The sequence below is a fragment of the Cyprinus carpio genome, chromosome B2, assembly GCF_018340385.1.
Source record: "Cyprinus carpio isolate SPL01 chromosome B2, ASM1834038v1, whole genome shotgun sequence".
Classification (NCBI taxonomy): Eukaryota; Metazoa; Chordata; class Actinopteri; order Cypriniformes; family Cyprinidae; genus Cyprinus; species Cyprinus carpio.
The window spans coordinates 27920793-27932779 of NC_056598.1; the positions used below are offsets into that span (position 1 = coordinate 27920793).

Here is an 11987-nt window from a genome sequence, read left to right on the forward strand (position 1 = left end):
CTGCTCACTGATGTGCTGGTACAGTTCATTTAGTGCATCGTTCCTGTTGCTGTTGCTGTTGTTCGGGGGAATGTAAACCGAAACGAGCAGTATGGCAGTATATTCCCTCGGCAGATAGAACGGCCGGCACTAATAATAATCATAAACTCCACCAGGGCTGAGCAGTGTTTGCAGATCACAACAGCATCGCGGCACCACGCGTCATTGATGTAAACACAAAGCCCGCCGCCGCGGGTTTTTTTCCTCCCGCGACGCGAGCTCTGTCTGCTCGATAGCACGTCAGCTGGTCGAGCTGAATGGCGCAGTCCGGAAAACGCTGTCGCTGAGCCATGTTTCCGTGAATACAAACACACAACAGTCTCTTACAGTCCTCTGAGTTGAACGTAGTAATCGGATGTAGTCCAGTTTTATTGTCCAAAGAGCGTACGTTAGCCAGTACGACGGTGGGGATGGATGGCTTGTGTGGGTTAGCCGTTAGCCTAGCCCGGATACCTCCGCGCTTTACCCCTCTTCTGCTTCCTCTCACGCCGCTTGTGGCGCCTCCGCTGTGGGCGAGATGCAGTAGAGGGGGTCGGTGATGATGTAGGCCTCCGGAGCAGTTCGAGATCTCGCAGCAGTTCCGCGTGCGCGGAGTTTAACTCTAAAAATGCGGCTCTGCCGACATCCAGCAGAAACTCACGACTGTATGCGCGCTTAAAGACAGATAGACGCGATGACGACGTACAAAAACACTGCGACTCACAAGACAAAAAACACGAAAACACCGTTCTGTCGGGACAGAGAGAAGCCGCTGCGTGTGGACGCGCCGCCATCTTATTAGTGGACACACTAATATGTGACACGGATATTATCAGAAAACCTTGAATTGAATACAATTGTAATGAGCATATAGTTGGAACACGAGGTTACAATGACCGTTTTGTTCAGGAAATAACAGACTGTGTAAAAAAGCCAGTACAGAAACATCAATCTGCAAGCCAAAAATACAAATTGAAAAAGGAGTTTACCATAGATCTAAGTCTTTATGTGTGTGACATTGCAGGATGTAGATTTACTGAACTCCACAAAAAATTCAGAGACGCAAATGACCCAAGAATTTATCTTCAGAAACAGAAAGCCCAGTATTGGAACATCTTCAAGAAATACTACAGAGGAGCAGCAACAACAACCATACTGAGTGAATTCATCTGCAGCAAACTTGAACCATCCATCCTTCAAGCTGTTTACAACAAAACTGCTATTGATTTAGCTGGACAGATGAGGTCTGATATAAAAGCATTACGTGAAAATAGACCAAATCTGGAGAAACACATTCTGAGATCCCTTGCAGAAAAGGAGGATTTTTGGCAGTACATAGAATACATTCACAATCCAAGAAGACACTTTAAACAATTCATAAAGAATGAAGTGAAAAGCTACTTCGGCAAAAAAAAGAAAATGATTCTAAATATTTTCAAAGGAAATCTAAAACAAAAAGAGCAGATTATAAGTATTGCTGTGAAAGCAGCTACAGTGGAGGCCAAGACCCGGAGTGGAGACGGCAACCTGTGGTTCAGATGCTTCACCATAGCCCTGACAGATGAACTGACAGAGAATTCATGTGGTAACTTTAGTGAAATTAAAGACTTGGATTTTCTTGAGAATGTTTTAAGTGACAGTCTGAAGAAGAGGATGACAACGCTGCAGGACAGTTTTACAAGCATTACTAACATACACATGGAAAACTGCAGGAAAAGACCAGATGAGATTTTGATTGAGCACTTCTGTCAGTGCTGCTGGGTGCAGTGTCCTTTCTGTAAAGCCATCTGCACCAACACAGTGGAAGGCCATCCTGGAGATCACAGTGTTCCTTTCCACCGCAACACTGGACTGAATGGGTGGTATTACAAAAGAACAACAAATTTGGCTATTGAAATCTGTACAACAGCAGTAGCAAGCGATCATTCCTTTTACCCAGATTCCTCAGGTTATAGTGTCCCCTGGAAAAAATACAGAAAAGGAGGTCGTGAATATGCCAAGTGGAGCATCACCCCTGACCACTCTGAGCTGCCATACTGGAAGTGGTTTGTGTGCAGATTCCAGAAAGATCTGGAAATGTACTACAGTAAGACATTCCAGGGATATGGTGAGATTCCAAATGAATGGAAAAGGTTCACAAAAATGGAAGCTCTGGAGAGTTTGGATAAATACATGTAATGGAAAAGTTAACAAATAGCACTCTTTCAGCTCCCTGTTTTTAGGTGATATATTGATATCTTGTTTCACACAGTAATGATTCTGAACAGGTTGATGCAGCACATTGTTTTGCATCGGAGATTTGTTTCTGGCAATGTTTATATGAATGCAGTTATATTTTGTTGTGAAGGCTGCTAAGCTTTTCATTAACTGTACATGTGTTGATCAGTACTATCAAAAAATAGAGAGACAAACACGTCACTGTTAAAGCTAGTGGGAAATGTTTAATTAATTGTTTTGTTTTACCAGAGATGAAAACACACCATGATTCCCTAATTGTTAATCATTTTAATAGTTTGAAGGCACTTTTTGCATATACATATTAAAATGTTTTTTTGATTTGTACTCGTGGTTATGATGATGGCATACTGTAGGTTTACAGGTTTTTATTAAATTGTCTTATGATGTAAATTCTGATTAAAGCAGAGTGAATGAACTTGCTTGATTTTCTTTCTTTTTTTTACTCGTATACATACATAATATCTATGTGTAAGAGATGTGTGAATACTTTAAGAGTAATTAAAAATCTCTATAATGTGAATGCGTTTATGTGCATGTTAGCTTTAACAGTGAGAGACAACATGTAAACAGAGCAAGATAACTTGTTTAAAGGAAAATACACATATAGGCTACAACCTTTCAACTGCAAAGAGATATTTTTAAATGCATGACAGAATTTAAGTTCAAAACATAGCTTACCCCTTCATCAAAAGTTGTGGCAATGTCGGCTACCTGTTGCTCTATATTCTGCAAGTGCTGGCCTCGTTTGTTAGCTGCTCTCCACACACACACACACACACACAAACACACACACACACACACACGCACACCAGAAAAGGCTATTTATGATAGAATTGGAGGGTTAAATAGGATTTATTCATATGGTGATTATATAATGAATGTATGCCAGTTATTGCCAGTGTTGTTTATTAAGTATTTCACTGTAGTTTGATAAAGCAACACACATTTTGGATGTATATGTAATCATATATTTGAACTTATATCGTGTGCACATCCCATTGAGCTATTTTAAATGTAAAAGCCAGTATCCACTTTCTGCACCAGCTACTAGTTACCATGTTATAGTTTCATTATTACGGTAACTCTACTAGCGCTCAAATGTAGTCAACGGTGACCTCTTGTGACAGAAGATTTCGACAGATTCAACAAACGCAGGAACGTATTCCGGCTCTCGTCCGGAAGTGACGCATTCACTGGTTGTCAACAAGCAAGATGGCGACCCATCACAGGCAGAACGCTGCTGGACGGAGGAAAGTCCAGGTAATAATTTACAGAAAATGTTTCGTAACTTTAAAACGATGTATTAGTGAATTTACAGTACGGTGACGTTTCAAGAATGTGTCGCCAAATATATCGTACATAACATTTACAAAACGAAACATTTTCACCCTTACGCTAGTACTTTGAAGTACAAGCGTTACCATAATACAGTGATGATATGTAACGCATTCAGTCATTTTTACATGTGTCCAAATACTTTTTCGGCCACTGTACAGGTATATATATTCATGCAATTAAATTTGTTGCTTTAGTACAATTGTCTGCACATTTATTAGATTCATTCGATTAAAAACATCTAGATTAGACGCATCTAATCTAATATTATGTCAGTTATTTATTAATTAACATTAAATAGGTAGAATATAGGTAGTCTTTGATGTTTAATAAACTGGAGTTATTAATCATGATGTGTGTACAGGTTTCCTACGTGATCAGAGATGAGGTGGAGAAGTATAATCGTAACGGTGTGAACGCTCTTCAGCTGGATCCTGCTCTCAACAGACTCTTCACCGCCGGCCGAGATTCCATCATCAGGATATGGAGTGTCAATCAACACAAAGTACAACCTGCATTTTGCATGATTTATGAATATTAATGCACGTAATTCCTTGTTTTGTTACTGTGCGACCACACTTTCTACTTTGAGGAACAGTGTTAAAGGGGTTATCTCACCCAAATATCAAAATTATGTCATTAATGACTCACCCTCATGTCTTTCCAAACTTGTATGACCTCCGTTCCTCTTCGGAACACAGTTTAAGATATTTTAGATTTAGTCTGAGAGCTTTCAGTCCCTCCATTAAAAATGTATGTACGGTATACTGTCCACGTCCAGAAAGGTAATAAAAACATCATCAAAGTAGTCCATGTGACATCAGAGGGTCCGTTAGAATTTATTGAAGCATCGAAAATACATTTTGCTCCAAAAATAACAAAAATTATGACTTTATTTCACTTTTTCTTCTCTTCCGGGTCTGTTGTGAGCGCTGACGTACGACGCTGCTGACGTGTTATCTTTGTTATTGGGCGCACCAGAAAACACGTCAGCATCGTCGTACGTCAACAGTCACAGCAGTCGCACTCACAACAGACCCGGGAGAGAAGACAATGATGAATAAAGGCGTAATTTTGGTTATTTTTGGAGCAAAATGTATTTTCGATGCTTCAATAAATTCTAACGGACCCTCTGATGTCACATGGACTACTTTGATGATGTTTTTATTACCTTTCTGGACATGGACAGTATACCGTACATACATTTTTAATGGGGGGACAGAAAGCGCTCGGACTAAATCTAAAATATCTTAAACTGTGTTCCGAAGATGAACGGAGGTCTTACGGGTTTGGAACGGCATGAGGGTGAGTCATTAATGACATAATTTTAATATTTGGGTGAGATACCCCTTTAACTTTGTATCTCCCTCAAAGTAACAGTTTATGTTAATTCTGTCTCCCTGTGGTCAAATGTTTCCGATATGTCCAACTAAGAGCTGTTTTCTATTGCAGCAGGATCCTTACATCGCTTCAATGGAGCATCACACGGACTGGGTGAATGACATCATCCTCTGCTGTAATGGAAAAACATGTACGTCTTTTACAGAAACTTCTTGCTCAAATCTCATCAAATCTGTTCTGAGCTTTAGCCAGTTTGAGTGGATTGTTGTGTGTTGTAGTGATATCGGCCTCCTCGGACACCACCGTCAAAGTCTGGAATGCACACAAAGGGTTCTGCATGTCTACGTTAAGGACACATAAGGTACATTTCTTATATTTCTCTTAGTTATTTTTTTTTTTCATGCATAGGGGTTATTCTGATGGCAGTCAGATTAAAGCTTGAAATTTAGAGAAAGTTCTTGCCAATTTGTTTGCAATATGATTATGAGACTTGAAGTGATTGTGATTTACTCTTTAGGACTATGTCAAAGCTTTAGCATATGCAAAGGACAAGGAGCTGGTGGCATCAGCTGGGCTGGACAGGCAGATCTTCCTGTGGGATGTGAACACACTGACAGCTCTGACCGCCTCCAATAATACAGTCACCAGTGAGTAAACTCTCTTAATCATTCTGTTAGACATCATTTTTTTCTGAGTCATCGAGTTGAAGCATGTAATTAAGCAGATGATTATGAAAACAAATTTCTTTTCAAGTGAATGCAGCACTGCATCCAGTGTTAAGTTGCAATTTTTCTTTTTAGTTGTAGTTAAAGTTTTAGTTATTTTGTCGTGTCTTTTTGAGATTTTTATTAGTTAATGTTTTTTATGTCTATACAGTTTTTACTCATTTTTAATTTACTGCAGTTTTAGTTATTTCAGTATTTAATAAATGTTATAGTTTTAGTTAAGTCTAATAACCCTGATTGCATCCATCATTTCTGTGATAGCTTCCTCACTGAGTGGAAACAAGGACTCTATCTACAGTCTGGCCATGAATCAGACAGGAACTGTGATCATCTCCGGATCTACTGAGAAGGTTAGTCTTAGTTTTTTCTTTTCACATTTTATGTTTTTGTTGTTTCGTGTTTGTAGGATTTTAATTTGTAATTTAGGTTTAAGTTTAAAGGTTTGTGGTTTTTGGTTATTTTTTGTAGGAAATGTTTTGTATCTTTTTTTTGTCAGGTCTTGAGGGTCTGGGATCCTCGAACATGTGCTAAACTAATGAAGCTGAAAGGCCACACTGACAACGTCAAATCATTATTGTTGAACAGAGACGGCACTCAGGTAGGACTTTAACAGCTTCAGAAATAATTGCACATTTTTTTATGAGCATCACATGTGCATCACATTCCAAAATATCACATTTTAATATGAATGTGATTTGGATTAGGTTTGTAAACATTAGCTTTTATATCTTTTTTGCTTTTCAGACTAGAAAAAAAGAACAGAACTGCATCAGATATGACAAAAACAGATATTTTTCTGCCTGTCTAAACACAGCCATAGTCACACATGCATAGAGTTTGATAAGGTTTTCCATCAGGTACACGTTAAACCTGCTTTGTTTTTCTGTCTAGTGTCTCTCCGGCAGCTCGGATGGTACGATACGCTTGTGGTCTCTCGGTCAGCAGAGATGCATTGCCACATACCGGGTCCATGATGAGGGTGTGTGGGCACTGCAGGTGAACGAGGCCTTTACGCACATCTACACTGGCGGACGTGACCGAAAAATCTACTGCACGGATCTGCGTAACCCTGACTTACGTGTGCTCATATGTGAAGAGAAAGCTCCCATCCTGACGGTGAGCTTGAGCTGCTTGGTGTTTGAAAATAGTAATGAAGTCATCATCAAATGTAATTGTTCAATACTTTAAGAAAAGTGCTCTCACAGTGTATCTGATGTTTTCTCTGTGCAGATGGAGTTGGATAAATCAGCTGATCCTCCTCAAGCAGTTTGGGTCTCCACAACTAAATCAGTTGTTAACAAATGGGTGAGTTACATTTCAGAGATTTCTATTCTTAAAATGGTAGTTCAGGCAAAACATTCAATCATTATGTACTCATCAAATCGTCTATTTTTTGCCATTGAGCACAAAAGGGAGGTACCTTTGATATGTCCAGGCTGCTCTTTTACTTTGATATTGAGTGAGGACAATGACTGTCAAGCTCCAAAAAGGACTAAAAAAGTACCATAAAAGTTCCCTTCCTTCTTTAAATATTTACATTTACATTTAGTCATTTAGCAGTCGCTTTTATCCAAAGTGACTTACAAATGAGGATATATTGTGTTGAGTGTGTTGTACTTCTGGCTGTATGCAAACAAAGAGGTTCTTGCATATATTGTGAGCAATTCATAGTGGATTTTTTATGTGGATTTTTTGTGTTGAGTGTGTTTTATTTCTGTCATTAGCAGAACACTATTTGTTCAAAAGTCTTTATTTTGAAAAAAATTTATACTTTTATTCAACAAGGATGCATTAAATTGATCAAAAATGTCAGGAAAGAAATGAATGAAGCATTGAAAATGAATTACAGTTTCCACAAAAATATGAAGCAGCACTGTTTTCAACATTGAAATAATACGAATGGTTTTTTGAGCAGCAAATCAGTATATTAAAATGATTTGTGGAGAATCGTGATGCTGAAGACAGGAGTAATGATGCTAAAAATTCAACTGCATCAAAGGAGTAAAATCAATTTTAAACTATATTCAAACAGAAAAAAGTTAATTCTACTTTTAACTTGTATATCTGTCTGTATTTGTTTGTTTGCCATTGTTAGTCTCTAAAGGGCATGCATAACTTCAGAGCTTCTGGAGACTACGACAACGACTGCAGCGCCCCTTTAACTCCGCTGTGTACACAGCCAGAGCAGGTCATCAAAGGTAAACGACCATCTGTGTTTCTAGAGCAGGCACCTGAGGGGCAGATCGGTGTTGCTTATTGGTTAAAACTCAGTGATGGTAACCATGAGGTTGCAGGTTTGATCCCTGTGTGGGCCATGAGCAAATTGCACAAGGAACTTGTTGCTTTGGATAGAAACCTCTGTTAAATGACTGATTGCTTACTTGATCAGAATGTGCTAGACTGTTCTCTGTAATTGATTTAATCTTTAATTGAGTGTTTGAATTCAATTTCAGGAGGCGCCAGCATTGTTCAAAGTCATATTCTCAATGACAAGAGGCACATACTCACTAAAGACTCCAATAACAGTGTGGCATTCTGGGATGTCCTCAAGGTAAGAGCAGATCATGAGAAGCTTTTGTGGCATCTTTAGGCCAAATGTTATATTACATGCTTGCTCTGTGTTTTGTAGGCATGTAAGGGGGAAGACCTGGGTAAAGTGGACTTTGATGAAGAAATTAAAAAGAGGTTCAAGATGGTCTATGTGCCGAACTGGTTTTCTGTAGATCTCAAAACAGGGGTGAGTATTAGCATCTTGTTTTTCAATTAATGATGGTGAAGATGAAAGATAATAAGTCTGTTCTTGCTGTTTTTCAGATGCTGACCATCACGCTGGATGAAAGTGATTGTTTTGCGGCGTGGGTGGCAGCTAAAGATGCTGGATTTACAAGCCCAGACGGATCAGATCCAAAGTGTAATGCCCTCTTCTAAGTGCATGGTGGTTTAAGTTAGCTGAATATCGGATATATATGCTGCAAAAATGACATTCTTGAAGCAAAACAAAAATAGGGGCTAGACTATATGTTTGCTGGTTATAGTCTTTTTGGGTAACTTATTTGAAGAATTGTATGTTGTTGTTTTTTTGCAAATCTGTTTGGTGCCACTAGAGGTGCTGAAATTACACACTTCACCTTTAAATGAAGCTAGAAATGCATTCGATTTAGCTTTTTTTTACTTTTACATTTGTGATGTGAGGACATTTAGAAAACAAGATGATGATACAGTGTGTGTATGTTTGTTTGTTTGTCATTCATATCCTGACATTACAATATTAGCTCAACAGTGAGAATTATGTAACAAGTGTTCTTTGTGTTGATTTGTGTGTTTCAGTGAATCTGGGTGGGCTGCTCCTGCAGGCGCTGTTAGAGTTTTGGCCCAGAACTCATATCAACCCAATGGAAGAGGAGGAAAGCGAACTTAACCATGGTAGACTTTTTTTTTTTTTTTTTTTGCAAAGGAATATTTTAATAAAGGCCATAATAATAATAATTATTATTCAGGAATTATTTTCTGTTAATTCTTTTAATTATTGAATCAATTTTTCTTTGACTCTATCTTGCTATTATAATTAATCTTAGAATTGTTTGCAATGCATTCTGGGATTGCCTAATACATATGAATGCATGCAATTATTTATTGGTTTATTTAGTGGTTTCAGAGCTTTTTCTTTTTTTAAAGCATAATGGCTTTGTTTAAAGTATAGTTAGCTGTCTACTTCTCATCCTTTATTCTAATAATTCTACTATAAATATTTGAAATAAGATTTTTAGTAAGCACTGTTTTCTATTAATACATTTCTCTTAGTTCTTTGCAGTGTATACTGACATTTCCCTATCATCAAAGAATGCGTGGAATGTTTATTTAAGCACAGCTTGGTTTCTGAGCTAATGGAATTCATGGAAATATGCGGTTGGTTTCTTGATCATTTTCTGTGTGGATTTCTCTTCAGTGAACGGTGAACAGGAGAGTCGAATTCAGAAGGGCAACGGCTACTTCCAGGTTCCTCCACACACTCCTGTCATCTTTGGTGAAGCAGGAGGAAGAACATTGTTTAGGTCAGAATGAGAGTGTCCAATACTGATGAAGACATGACACGCATTTGACTTTCCTTCCTGTCTTCATTATAAGCCACATTTCTTTCCATTTCCAGGTTATTGTGTCGTGATTCTGGAGGAGAGACGGAGTCCATGTTACTGAATGAAACTGTACCTCAGTGGGTTATCGATATCACTGTAGATGTGAGTGTTTCAAAGCCCCCAATCATCCCATTATGCGTTCATAATTATGTGTTTGTGATTGTATATTGACTGTTTTCTTTTCTGCTACAGAAAAACATGCCAAAATTCAACAAGATCCCATTCTACATCCAAGCTCATTCATCGTCCGGGGCCAAAACACTCAAAAAGTATGCCGTTTTTGTATATGTAACAAAATGGAAAAGCAATCATTAATAAGGGCTATGCTTAGAAATTCACATTTTATGACACAAATGCAATTTGAAGTGTAAAACCAATTTTATGACACAAATGCAATTTGAAGTGTAAAACCAATACTTACTGTATATATACCAATATTTTGGTGATTCTGTTGTTTTCAGGGACCGTCTGTCTGCTAGCGACATGCTACAGGTGCGCAAAGTGATGGAGCACGTCTACGAGTAGATGACCACCAGCTCCTCAGCCAATGACAAACTGGGAGAGCAGGAGAAGGAGGAAGACGTGGCAGTGATAGCCGAAGAGAAGATTGAGCTCATGTGTTTAGATCAGGTTAGATCTTCTATCAAACTGCTTCCAGACAAATGAAAATGACTAGAGACTCATCTCTCAGATGCACTTATTGTTTGCTGTACAACATCTTGTTTTCCTCAGATGCTGAAACCAATTTAAATGAGGTGACCGTTATTTAGTTTTGATTGGTTGTTGGTTGTTAAGCAACTGGCTGTTAACATTCACACAGCTTTTGTGACACCAGTAACCCTTAATAATAAGATTACAAGTGTCAAACATTGATTAACCCAGGGTTAAAGTTGCTTAAACCTTAGGTAAACAGTGTGAAAAGATACTTAAACTTAAGTAAATCCTTCACTGCTGTACATTTTTGCTGACTTCCTGCTACATTAACATTATTTATACACTTATATTTTATTACTGCTCAGCTGCACTGAATGTTTGAGGCAGGATCATATAATTTGCATTGTGCTCCTAATTAGTAAACAAAACAAAATTGCTTGTTTGTGCTCTATTGTTAGTGTTCTCTGTTGTTTGTAGGTTTTGGATGCAAACATGGACCTCAGGACTGTAAAGCATTTTATCTGGAAGAGCGGTGGAGACCTGACCCTTCATTACCGACAGAAATCCACATGAGCCCCTCTGACCACTGTACAGACCCCAGTCACCTTCAACCCACATCACTCTGACTTCCAGAAGAAGCATCCCAGAATGCCCTGCTGTTCTCAGGTCTGATGGTCACGCAGGAGGAATGTTTTTTCTCTTTGCATTGGCTTAAATGACAGAGCCAGCAGAAAAATCTGACCGACAGCTGAAGGTTAAATGACTTCAATATTGTCTGCTTTTATTGCATTGATTATATTTTTTTGGATATTTATTACTGTTGTGTTTAGCCCCATGTCTTGTCCATCTTAACATGAGTCATGATGATGATGATGATGATGCACACGAGTACTTCCGTTCTCAAACATTCCAGAGACTTTCATCCAGATCAAGATCTGAATCACTTACTCTTTGTAGCTCCCCGTTTTGCTTTTTCCCAATTAAACAATGTACCTTTTTTTTCTAGATTTAATGTTATTATAATTTACTTGAAGCCATTTTTGTATCACAAATCAAAACTGTCCAACATGGAACAAGAAGTCAGCAAGGATGATTTTAATTCGTAGATGCAATTTACTGCGTATGTGTGAGACACGTCCCAAATGTATGTTTGTCATCTGTTTGTTCGTTGATTTCTGTGGATCAGTGCACATGACAGTGCTGGCATCATCTTACCACAACTTCTGAGAAATATGGCCCTGCCCTTCTCAAATAACTAACATTAGGACTGGCATTTTTTGTGAATAAAAGTTGAAACTGTGCTTTCACTCCTGATGTCTGAACGTGAGTTAGAAGTTTTACAGATGTGGGATTTTATCAATCTGAGGCATGAAAGAATAAATGGTAAAAATACTATGTGTCCGTATTAGTTTATTGCAGTAGCTGTTATGAACTAACAGTGATCAAGAACTTTTAATCATTAGTATATTGTCATTATTAGAAACAATTATTAACAGTATTTATTAGCATTTATTATTATTTATTAGCATGTATTAAGTCATTT

The 11987-nt window shown here is 38.1% G+C and overlaps 1 protein-coding gene across 1 annotated transcript; it reads left to right on the forward strand.

The window, feature by feature from the left end:
- The first annotated feature begins 3361 nt into the window (after nt 1-3361).
- Nucleotides 3362-10325, forward strand: wdr48b (WD repeat domain 48b). Its single transcript, XM_042718992.1, has 18 exons — nt 3362-3516; nt 3956-4096; nt 5044-5122; nt 5211-5293; nt 5450-5579; nt 5919-6007; nt 6154-6255; nt 6549-6773; nt 6888-6962; nt 7753-7855; nt 8111-8208; nt 8287-8394; nt 8472-8568; nt 8985-9080; nt 9604-9709; nt 9805-9892; nt 9983-10059; nt 10252-10325. Exons 1-18 carry the CDS (start codon nt 3469-3471, stop codon nt 10313-10315), a joined length of 1809 nt encoding a protein of 602 aa, XP_042574926.1. The 5' UTR covers nt 3362-3468; the 3' UTR covers nt 10316-10325.
- Nucleotides 10326-11987: the final 1662 nt, after the last annotated feature.